Below are 12,148 nucleotides of genomic sequence, written 5' to 3'. Positions count from 1 at the left end.
GATGCTGTCTCTCACTTTGTATTTCGTAGGGTAGTCTCATGTTTCACAAACTCAGACCTGTGGATCAGCTGAGACATCTGCTTGTGAGTAATGTGGGTGGAGATGGAGAAGAGATCGAGAGATTCTTCAAGTTGCATCAGGTAACTATGCACTGCAATGTGGTGTTTTAAGTAGAAAAGCATAAAGAATGTTCAAATAATTGTAAACTGGAAGTAAAACATTGTAATACACTGATTATCTGTTCTCTTTTGTACTTAAATTGACACAGGTACTAATTTTGAAAGTCGTAATGTCAAAAGACTCTTCCCGATTTTGACAAGTTCACATGAAGGTGTAGTAGTAGGAATGTGGTGCTGAAGTTGTATGATAAAGGCACATTTCATTAAAAGCACCAGGCATCACTCTATGTGTGCATGTTCCAAGCACATTAAATGGCCTAAGGCAAAAACAGGAAGCAGGGTGTGGAGACATTAGTAGTTAATAGCCATGCTAGGTAGAATTGGTAGATTTCAAACCGAGAAGGCTTATTTAAAATTAGTACTGCGTAATTAAAGTTAAGTGTACAGTCCCAGGATTCAAACTACCTGCTAAAGATCTTTTCTTCCAATGGAGTGAGATACCTGTATTCAGTATGCTTTACTTTCAGTGTGTACTGTAAGGACTAATATTATACTGGGTTCCTCTTTTTTTATAAAGATTTATTTATTTATTATGTGTACAGTGTGTAGCCTGTATGTGTGCCTGCCTGCCAGAAGAGGGCATCAGATCCCATTAAAGATGGTTGTGAGCCACCATGTGGTGGCTGGGAATTGAACTCAGGACCTCTGGAAGAACAGACAGTGCCGTAAACCTCTGAGCCATCTCTCCAGCCCCTGGAGTTTTCTTTTTTTTTTTTTTTTTTTTTAGTTATTAAATTTTTTTCCCTCTCCTTTATTAATTTATTCTTGTTACATCTCAATGGTTATCCCATCCCTTGTATCCTCCCATTCTTCCCTCCCTCTCATTTTCCCCTTATTCCCCTCCCCTATGACCCTGGAGTTTTCTTGAGACAGTGTTTCTCTATGTAGCCCTGGCTATCCCGGAACTCACAGAGGTCTGCCCCTCCCGAGTGCTAGGATTAAAAGCGTGTGCCACCACCCTGGCAATACTAGATTTTTAAATAGTGCCTAGCACATGATATGTACTCAGTAAATGTTGGCTCTTATTGATAATTTCTAAAAGTTAGAAAGATGGACTATAAGAATAAAATATAAAGATAACAGTTGGTCAAACTCTTAATAAAGAGAAAGGATCTTTAATACTAACTTCACATCTGGGTTGTTTCCTTTATATATATCACTTAATTTCATTCTGTCAACAAATATTTATTGAAACCTTGCTGTAAATACTGGGTGTGGGTTTAATGTGTAGGGCTTTTTCCTTGCAGGAAGACCAAGCCTGTGCAACTTGCCTCATCCTTGCTTGTTCCACTGCTGCCTGTGACAGAGAAGTGTCTGCTTGGGCTACACGGGCATTCTTCAGGTATGTCAGGGTGGGGAGAGAGAAAGAGTGATACTGTGAAATGTTTCTGTATGGAAGACCTGCTTTGTTGGTTGGTTGGGTGGGTGGTACTAGCAATTGAACCCGTACGCTTACACATGCTAAGCTCTAGCTCCTGAGCCACTTAAAACTATTATTTTGTGTTTATAGATGTTTGTCTGTGCAGTTCATGCATGCAGCACCTTTGGGGGCCAGAGGAGTGTAATGGAGTCTCTGTGAGTCCAGCTACAGACAGTTGGAAGCTGAATACAGAGCCCAGGGCCTCTGTAGACTACCCCGTACTCTAACTGCTGGACTGTCTCTACAGCCGCCTGCACCTTTTTTTCTTTTTCTTTTTCTTTTCTTTTCTTTTCTTTTCTTTTCTTTTCTTTTCTTTTCTTTTCGAGACAGGGCTTCATCATGCAGCATGTGTTGTTGGCTGAGTCCTGGAATTAAAGAGACACCACTTCTGGGCCACTTTTTAAGTGATTACTAGTATGATAGTTTAAGGCTTTGCCAAACAGAAAATAGGCAAATTATTAAAATTCATTAGTAAGAGTGTGGTCTAGGAAGATTCTAACGCCAGGGGAACAGGCTGTTATCATAATGTATGCATGCTGTTGTCTGGGCTTTCTTAAACCTTTTCAGTCTTGGTTTCCACTTTTCACTATAGTTACTCCTCCATCTTTTTCACGTCCTCAAACACTACCAGTTCTTTACCATGTGGGCCGGTGCTGAGGGAGTCTGAGTCACACTGAGGAATCTTGGTGTCAGAGATTTTTTTTTTTTAATTTAATATTTAGCCAAGAATGTGACGAATGCATGTGCTGTATAATCTTTACATTCATGGGGCCTGGAAAGATGTCTGAGGAGTGAAGAGCACTGACTGCCCTTCTGTATGACCCAAGTCATATAAACCAAATGTATATCAATTTCAAGTGCCCACACGGCAGCTCACAACTTTCTGTCACTTTACTCCCAGGGGATCAGACACCCTCCTGTGGCCTCCATGTGCAAGGTGCATTCAGACAGTACACATAAAGATAAATAAATCCTTACCCCCACCCCCAAGACAGAGTTTCTCTGTGTAGTCTTAGGTGTCCCGGACTTGCTTTGTAGATCAGGCTGGCCTCAAACTCACAAAGATTTGCCTGCCTTTGTATCTCTGAGTGCTGGGAATACATGTGCGCACCACTATACCCAGCTGATAGATTTTTAATAATTTTTTAAAATTTAGAGTTAATTGATTCTATTAGAGAATATGTGTTATTTATGCATTAAGAAAACTATTAATTACACATCCTTTTTTTGATATTAGGGGAGCCAATTCTAATTTCCTGATAGTAATTTCAAATCAACATTTATTGAAGGATTATGCTAGGCATCAATTTCACTGTCAACACCATACATTAAAGTCTCTACCGACTATATGAAAGCCAAACAGGAGCAGGAATTATCCCAGCTTTTCCAAGATTGACAGTTTAATTAAAGTCTTGTCACACAAACAGGTACGGTGGAGAAGCACAGATGAGATTTCCAGCTACTCTTCCTACCCCAAGTACCGTTGGTCCCATCCTGGGCTCTCCTATGTATTCCAGTGAGTATGAAACACTGAAAGGAAACTTGGTTTGTACTTTAGAAATGATGTTTTATTAGTATTTCTTTGTCCCAGTGAATAAGTCTCTAGAAAGTGACTCTTGAATCTGTTTATTAGGTGTGGTGTTCTTTTTTTGTTTGGTTTGATTTGGTTTGGGGTTTTTATTTAATCTGAGGTAAAGTCTTTCTGTATAGCCTTGGCTAGCCTGGAACTTGCTATGTAGACCAGGCTGGCTTTCTCTTGCCTCCATTTCCTAATGCCAGAATTAAAGGTGTGTGCTCCCACCATGCCTGGCGATATTGAACTTTTGTTTGTTTTTTGACACAAAGTTTCTCTGTGTAGCCTCAGCTGGCTTTGAACTCGCAGAGATCCAGCTGCCTCTGCCTCCCTGAGTACTGGGATTACAGGTGTGGGCCACCGCTTCTGATTGCAATTTTGAATCTTTAATGAATGCTACAAAGCAAAATACTAGGCAACCAATAGTATTTCCAGAGCTCATTTAGTGTTCAAAGGGAAAGAGATGAAAAAAGCGGGGATGGGGGAGAATTAAGTCTGCGTCCATGTCTTTCAATGGGAATGTCTGCTGACCAGCTGAAAATGTGATACGTGTCTGACTTTTGAATATGGTAGGCAGTATTGTGCCTCAGCCACGGTGATGAGTAGCTTCTTTACATAATCTTGATCAGTTTCAAATCGCGGAAAGTGTTTTACAAATCTCCGTGTTCTCTTTTCCCTTGCAGGCTCTCCTGTCCCTAGTGGGAGTCCCTACCCGAATCCACCCTCCTTTGGCACACCATCCCATGGTACCTCTTTTCTGTGTTTGACTTATTCCTTCTGTTCATTGTGAAGAAGTAACATTAATAATTGTTTCTAGTATTTAGTGTTGAAAAGACTAACTTGCCTGATCCCTTAGAATATGAAAGGTCAGAGGCTAAGGAGATAATTCAGGCGGTAAAAGGCTTCACACACCACGAAGACCTGAGTTTGGTCCTCACAACCCATGTAAAACAGCTGAGAAAACCCATCCAAGCCTACACTTCTTATCAGACAAAACCAAATGTATATCTATTTCTTCCATTATTTTTAAATACTTCCCTTTTTTGTCTAGAAACCCAAAATGGATTGTTGAAATTTATAAACATTTATGATTTCTTTTTGAACTATCTTTACTAATTTGAGAATTTCACACATGCGCACAATGTGTTTGGGCATATTTACCCCGAATCCTTCCAGTACCCCTGTCCCAAACCCTCACACCTTCTCAGCCTTGTGCCCTCTAATTTCTTTTTCTTTAGTAGCCCACTGAATCCAGTTCCTGCTGCCCATGTAGTAATGGCCACGTGGAGCATGCCACAGCAACGCCGTCAGCTGTTCTCAGCTAGGCATGAGGCCTGTGAGCCCTCCCTCCCTGCACAGTCAGCCTGCTGTCGGTTCACAGTGCAACAGCCCTGTTTATTACTCTTTGACCTCTGGTTCTTTTCACATCCTCTCCCCTGATCATCGCTGTGCCTGTTGGTGGTGGGCTGTGATACAGATGTGCCGTTTATGACTAAAGCCTCCCCAGATGCTCATTTTCTGCACTTCGACCTCTTGTGTGCTTCTCTGTTGGCCACCATCTTCTCTGACAAGGTCTGAGCCTGGCCTTGCGTGTGAATGTAGAACTAGTAGTGGGCTGGCGCTCGGGAGCCCTAGGTGGAGCCTAGGATATGCTAAGAGACTTTTCCTTACGTGTGCAGCTGTTCAGCCGCCTCCCGTGTCAACCCCAGTGTCTGCTGTGGGAAACCCAGCGATGCAGGCTGCAAGTATGAGTGGTTTGACTGGACCAGAGATTGTGTACTCAGGAAAACACAATGGTATTTGCATTTACTTTTCTCGAATCATGGGGTAAGTATTTTTGTAAACTGCCTAACTACTGTTTACTTTGTCCTATTTGCAGTAGTGAGCTATTCATACGTTTATGTTTGGGACATTACTGAATTTTAGTTTTAAGCTCATCCATTGATGAGATTTTTTTGCATTGTTCAGCCCTTTAGCTGTATTTGTTATTTCATCTCTGTGCCTAGAGCCTCAGATTATATCTACATGCATACTAGTGACTAGCCTTTTAAAGCATCTTGTAACTAGTATGTATCCAGATTTTAGCTGGACAGCTCTGGTCTTCCTTGGCTCACTCATGCAAAGACAATCAGATGCGACAGTTGAAAGAGTTTTGTTTATCTTGGCTGGACTGCTGTATGCACTGAAACCCATGTATCCACTGCTGTGACGTGAGCACATGGTTCTGTTCTCTGTACGGTCTCATACCTCAGTACGGCAGCCAAGAATCTGTCTCTTGCCGGTGGCAAGGATGCACGAGAAGGCTGAAACTCGAAAAGCCTCTCAGTGCCTGTGTTCACAGCGGTGCCATTCTGTCCTGCCTTATATGGCCAGGCCCGGTTCTAAAGATGGGGAAGAGACTTCTGCCCCTTATAAAGGACAGGTATGGAAGTCGCCCGGCAGAGGAAACAGGCAGAGGGAAGGATGAAAGCTGGTGTAATCCTCTGATACCATCTAAGTAGCTGCCATGCCTGTATATACTGATCATAGCGTTGAGATAAATGCTTGTGTGTGTGCGTGCGTGTGTGTGTGTGTGTGTGTGTGCGTGCGTGCATGCGTGCATGGGTGTGTGGGTGTGTGCGCGTGCGTGCACGCGCGCACTTGTATTTTATGGGTTTTTAAATTTTTCTGTATGAGCATTTTTCTACATGTATGTATGTGGACTGCATGTATTCCTGGTGCCCATGGAGGCCAGAAAAGGACACCACTTTCCCTAGAACTAAGTTACAGGACTGTTTTTAGCTGTCCTGCGGGTGCTGGGAACTGACCCTAGATCCTCTGGAAGAGCACTAAGTGCTCTTAACTCTTAACCGCTGAGCCTTTTCTTTAGCGTGCTTTCATTTTTTTGCAATAATAGGTATGCTACATGTTATAAAGTTGCATGCATTTACAGTACAATATTAAAATATTTTTGTTCCAGAAATATTTGGGATGCTAGCTTAGTTGTTGAAAGAGTATTCAAGAGTGCCAACAGAGAGATCACTGCAGTAAGTGTGTATAATGTTATCTCCTTGTTTGTGTGTAGTCAGCTGATGATGTTATTCAGTAGGTAGTGTTTCACACGTATTAATGTTGCAAATAGGATGCAATGATTGTTTATGTGCATGTTTGAATTCTCACCCAGTAAACTGTCCTCTCTAGTGTTAGTCTTGTCCTAGTCATTTACTGAGTAAAGTTTTTAACATCCCCTTCTAATGGCTGCTGTGAGGGCCAGAGAGCCAGCACTAACGCCTCACCTCACCCTGTGCTGTCTCCTGTCCTTGGCTTTCACAGTCTCAGCATAATTAGTTCACACACATCTCATGCTGCCTTTAAATAAACATATTACAGAGCTGTGTTATCACAGGTCAGATAGGAAGTTTTCTTTTTTGTTTTAAGCTGTTAAAAATGATAAAGTATCAGGTATTTTTTCTTTTTCTTTACTATTCTTTGTTTTCTTTGCTGTTCTGTTTTTCTGTCTGGTTTTTTATTTGTTTGTTTTGTTTTGGCTTTTAAGGCAGGGTCTTGCTATGTATCTTGAGCTGCCTTTGATTTTGTGATCTTCTTCCACAACCTCCAAGTACTGCGATTGTACACGGGCACTGTCATGCACAGCCCAACCCAAACTGATGCTCTTTCAGAGTTCACGCTTCTAATGATAAGAATACATTTCATCTGAATAGAATTTCTATGCACTTCAGAGAGAGCCAAATTAATCTATAATGATAGCAGTAAAAAAGAGTTCCCTTGAAGACTATGCTGTACTGTGAGTGGTGATCATGGAAAATGTGGAAAGTAATTAAGATGTCCACTTAATCTGTATTTTACTGCACATAAATTGTATTTTAATCGTAAAAGAACAGGAAGGGAATGATATGAGTAACCTCATGCCCTTTATTTTGGCTAACTGGATGTTGAATAGACTTAAGAAAGAACTTTATGTATTTTTAATAAAGATAGTATAGGTCAGTTATATATTAAATTGTATATGTCCAATACTGACTCTAAGGAGCACTTTTTTCTGTATCCTTATGTTTTTGAAAACTCTTGCTCTTACAGATTGAAAGCAGTGTGCCCAGCCAGCTGCTAGAGTCGGTGCTACAGGAACTGAAGGGTCTGCAGGAATTTCTAGACAGAAATTCTCAGTTTTCAGGAGGGCCACTAGGAAATCCAAGGTAAGAACCAGATTAATTTTTTATTTATTCACTTTTTTTTTTCCTGTGTTTGAAAGATGCATTTTCTTCTTTCTCTGAGGTACTGGGATGAAAGCCAGGGCCTTACATATTGTAGGCACAGTAAGCAAGTGCGACTGAACTACAGGCCTAGCTAATCAGTTTTCTATAAATATATTTTCTTGAAACATTAGACCTATACCACAGTCTTTTTTTTTTTTTTTTAAACAATCATTGGTGTTTTGCCTACATGTCTGTGGAAGGGTGTCACACCCCTTGAACTAGAGTAACAGACAAGTGTGAGCTGCCATGTGGGTGCTGGGCATCAAACCAATGTCTTCTGGAAGAGCAGCCAGTGTTCCTAACCCCTGAGGAGCCATCTCTCCAGCCCCCAGTTGTAATTTTTTTAAGACAAGATCTCACTATGTAGCCTTGGCTATTCTGAAACTCGCCTCATAGACCAGGCTTGTCTCAACGTCACAGATTTTCCTGCCTCTTTCTCCTGAGTGCTGGGGGAATCAAAGGTTTGTGTTCCTACAGCTCAGGAGTGATCCTATTAAACAGGGCCTTTTTTTGTAGACTATTATATTCACAAGGTGTGTGTGTGTGTGTGTGTGTGTGTGTGTGTGTGTGTGTGTGTACATACATACATACATACATACATACATACTCACCACTCTTTCTAATCCTGGACATTTTCCTTGTACCCTATCAGTCCCTCCCTATTCACTCTCTCGCAGTTCCTGCTGCCTTAGTGTATTTCCAACCACAGCAGAGCTGGTGAAAATGTGCAGTATTATTTCTCATGCCTACATTGTTTCTTTCTATGATGTTAGGAAAGAATGTATAAGATTTCTGTCTTACTATTTCTCTATTTTTAAAAGTTACATTTCTTTGGAGTTGTATGTGTGGGAGGCGTGCCATGGCATCTGTGTGGAGGTCAGAGTACAAGTTGCCCGAATTGGTTCTCTCCTTCCATTCTGGGCTCCCAGGATTGAACTCTGGTCATGAGAGTTAGCCTACCTGCCCAAACATGTTATTTTAAATAGCATCTATTCAATCTCTTAAGATTTTTCTTTCTAACCAGTTTGACAACTTTTCTTTTTCATAGTGACTGGCACTTGCAATAAGGTTTTACAATCCTATGAATAAACTCTTGAGCTAAATCAAGCAGGCCCAGCACTGGGGCAGTACTCATTACTTTCTGATAGTCTTTAAAAAAAAAAAAAAAAGACAACCTGACACAAAATTACACCAAGGTTTTTGTAAAGTTGTTTTAAGTATTAAATAAATACTTCAAAAGACTGGTGAAGTGTTTAGGGTCTCAGATGTTTGTTGTAAATTATGTTTGGTTGTATGTGTTCTTTTCAGTGAATTTCTGTCACCTTGCAGTCTTCAGACAGGTGGTTGTCTCTGCTGTAATGGCATATTCTGTGCTGTGCATCCAGCTGTAGCATTTAATGTTTCAAAAATAAGAATGTGCTTAAACTTGCTGAGTGTAAATATTGGCCTGTAAGTCCTGTAGCTTTAGTAATTGGCAATTTCTCAATTAGGTACTCCAGTGTGGGGCTGTGTACATTTCGGCTTTACTAAAATGGAAAGTTAAACTGCAGAGGGGGGGAGGGAGGGGGAGGGAAGGAGGCGGGAGGGGAATCTTATACCTTAAACAGCTGTCTTTTCTGGTGTGTGAGCTGTCACACCCACACTCTGTGCTGTCTCTTTCAGCACTACTGCCAAAGTGCCGCAGAGGCTGGTGGGATTCATGCGTCCTGAGAACGGAAACACCCAGCAAATGCAACAGGAACTGCAGAGGAAGTTTCACGGTAAAGTGTTTCTGTGAGCAGTCACGCATGGGTGACGCACCAAAGAGTTGTGGTACCCGAATAGGGACCAATGGACTGCCTTTATTCAGAACTAGAGTGTGTGAAAACAGGGTTCCTTCCTTCCTTCCTTCTATTATCATTATTCAAAGTGCCACTTTTGTGATCGGGAAGAAAACAGCAGCATAGAAATTGTTTCTTTCCAAACTTCCTTCAGCCAAAAGATTTTTGCCCCTTTGCCACCAGAAAGCATGAGATACTCTATTTGATGGATTTTTTAAAATTAATTTTTGACAATTTCGAACATGCCTGTACCCTCTGGTTGCTCTCTTCCTCCCGTCCTTCCTCCCGTCCTGCTCTGGTCAGACCTCCATGCACACCCCAGGTCCCTTCCAGCTTCATGACTGAGATCTGACCCTCAGTTTCATCAGGACCATCTGGGTGAGCATTGAGCCTGCTGGGGTCACCAGTGGGAAGACAGCTGAGGAGCTGCTTCCCTTGTCTCTGGAACAGCCATACTCAGCGTAGGGCCCCTGGGTCCCTTCCAGTGTTCAGTTAGTGCAGTCAGTCTGTTCAGAGTTGTGCAACGGTTACCTCTTTGCTGAGCCTTTCCCTTACTCCACAGTGAAGCTTGGGCTAACCATTGCACAGTAACGCCCTGCTTTCCCTCTCTTGTCACCAGGCCATTTGGCTACTCAGGGTACCTGGTATGAGCAGTTTTCTTCATTTTATTCCTGGTTTACTTCACTTAACATACTGTTTTTTCATTTTTCTATGCTATAGCATGTGTTAGAATTTCCAGTCAAAAACTGAATAACACTTTATTGTAACATATAACACACACAAAATATAATGTTTATCCTTTTGACATAATCTGCTTGCTTAAAAGGTAAGGCAAATTAACATGACTTAGTGCTGTTAATTAATAATGCACTAGGGTATATTAATGCAAAGTTTGAGAAACTCAGTCCTGAGAAATTTGATGGTGCTTTCCAGAAAGCCTTCTAAGGTGGTGTTGTTTTAGTAGCTCTGTGTTGGAAGCAGTCTAAATGTCCATTGGGTGGAACTAATACTTATAAAATGAGACAAACTCACCTCAATGTTTTTATTCTTCATACATACATGCATATGCAAGTGTTTTTCATGTGTATGCATGCAAATGTATTTCATGAGGGTGAAAACCTGAATGCACCGGTCACTGTTATCTATTTCACTCTTAACAATGTCTTGTTTGATATAAGAAAACAGAGTCATTAAATATGTCAGTTGATGGAAATTTCATTAATTGCGTTTTGTCGTTAGAGGCTCAACTGAGTGAGAAGATTTCACTTCAGGCAATCCAACAGCTGGTTAGAAAATCGTACCAGGCTCTTGCTTTGTGGAAACTCCTTTGTGAACACCAGTTTACTGTCATTGTAGGAGAACTTCAAAAGGTGAGGTGATTTTTTTTTAAGTGATTTATTTATTTTTATGTGTATTGATGCATGTATGCTGTGTCAGAACCCCAGGGAACTGGAGTTACAGACAGTTGTGAGCTGCCATGTAAGTGCTGGGACTTGAACCTGGGTCTTCTGGAAGAACTGCCAGTGCTCTTTATTGCTGAGCCATCACTCCAGCTCTGAGTGACGTGGTTTTTGTCCTTTGGGGTTGTTTGATACCCCAAATGTTTAAGTCTTGACTTGTAGTATTATTTTAATTTGTGTGTACCATACGTGGTGGTACATGCCTTTGATCCCAGCGCTTGGGTGGAGGCTGAGGCAGGTGGGTCTCCGAGTTGTAGGCCAGGTTGGTATACATAGTGCATGAATTCTAGGACAGCCAGGGCTGTGTAGAGGAAACCCCATCTCAAAAGAATAATTAAAACATTGATGTGTTGCTTTGCCTGTGCATGTGTAAGAGCACCTGATGCCTGCCCGATGCTGCCAAAAGAAGGCATCCGATTCCCTGGAACTGGAGTTAGAGGTGGTCATGAGCTTCCACGTGGGGGCTGGGAATTGAACCTGTGTCCTTTGTAAGAGCAGCTTCTCCAGTCTCCTAAACTCTTGGTTTCAAAGTGAAAAGGTGTTCCTCGCTTGTCTTTACTAGTGGACAGAGCAGCTAGTGGTGGGTGCCAATCTTTCTTACTTTTAAACTTACGGTTTTTTGTTTTCCTTTTTTAAAAATAAAATTCATATACTTAATTAATGAAAACCATTTTATTTTCCATGCCAGGTAAGATACTTTAAATTGTGTTGGATTATAAACTTAGAGTGGATTCTTTTTTAGCCTACCTATCATTTGTGATCTGTCTTGAAAGTCTCCTTTCCTTCCATTACTAATTATGTGCTCAAGGAATGCAAATTAGGTATTTGTCCCCAAAACGTTGAATATTTTGTAGATATTTTTGTTGAAATTTAAGAAAATACATCACTGGAAAAACCCTAACCCCAGCCCAGCGCAGTGGTTCAACTTTGTAATCCCAGCACTTGGGCAGGCAAAGGCAGGCAGATCTCTGAGTTCAAGGCCAGCTGGTCTACAGAACAGGTCCAGGACAGCCAAGGTTGTACAGAGAAATGCTGTCTTAAAAAACAAAACAATAGAGTGGGCTGTGGTGGTGGTACACGCCTTTAATCCCAGCACTCTGGAGGAGAGGCAGGTGGATCTCTGAGTTTGAGGCCAGCCTGGTCTACAAAGCAAGTCCAGGACAGCCAGAGCTGCAGAGAGAAACCCTCTCCCCCCCGCCCCCCAATGTTGCTGTTAATTTACCAGTATGGTCTAATAATATTTATTATCAAGCCTATAATTATTATTACAGCAGTACTTTTTAACCCACTAGCAATCAATCAAGACAAAGACACCTGTTATATTTTAAAATAGCCTTGGTTAACCTGGAGCAGGGCAGATATTAATACCCTAAACTACTTCCCACAGTGGGGCAGGTATCCCATGCCATCTGGTTTTAATAATTTCTACCATAATCCCATATA

The 12,148-nt window shown here is 41.5% G+C and overlaps 1 protein-coding gene across 1 annotated transcript in view; it reads left to right on the top strand.

The window, feature by feature from the left end:
- The window catches only part of NUP155 (nucleoporin 155), a 55,521-nt gene that overhangs the window by 24,225 nt on the left and 19,148 nt on the right, over positions 1-12,148 (top strand). The window contains exons 14-22 of the mRNA XM_084781527.1: positions 30-140; positions 1,427-1,521; positions 3,027-3,115; positions 3,856-3,918; positions 4,852-4,999; positions 6,132-6,198; positions 7,250-7,365; positions 9,088-9,185; positions 10,485-10,615. Coding sequence (XP_084637653.1) covers positions 30-140; positions 1,427-1,521; positions 3,027-3,115; positions 3,856-3,918; positions 4,852-4,999; positions 6,132-6,198; positions 7,250-7,365; positions 9,088-9,185; positions 10,485-10,615 — 918 coding nt within the window. The remainder of the gene's footprint in view (positions 1-29; positions 141-1,426; positions 1,522-3,026; positions 3,116-3,855; positions 3,919-4,851; positions 5,000-6,131; positions 6,199-7,249; positions 7,366-9,087; positions 9,186-10,484; positions 10,616-12,148) is intronic.

This window comes from Acomys minous (assembly GCF_964271855.1).
Source record: "Acomys minous genome assembly, chromosome: 5".
NCBI lineage: Eukaryota > Metazoa > Chordata > Mammalia > Rodentia > Muridae > Acomys > Acomys minous.
The sequence above is the reverse complement of the archived record's forward strand: the minus strand, read 5'-3'. Positions and strand labels throughout refer to the sequence as shown.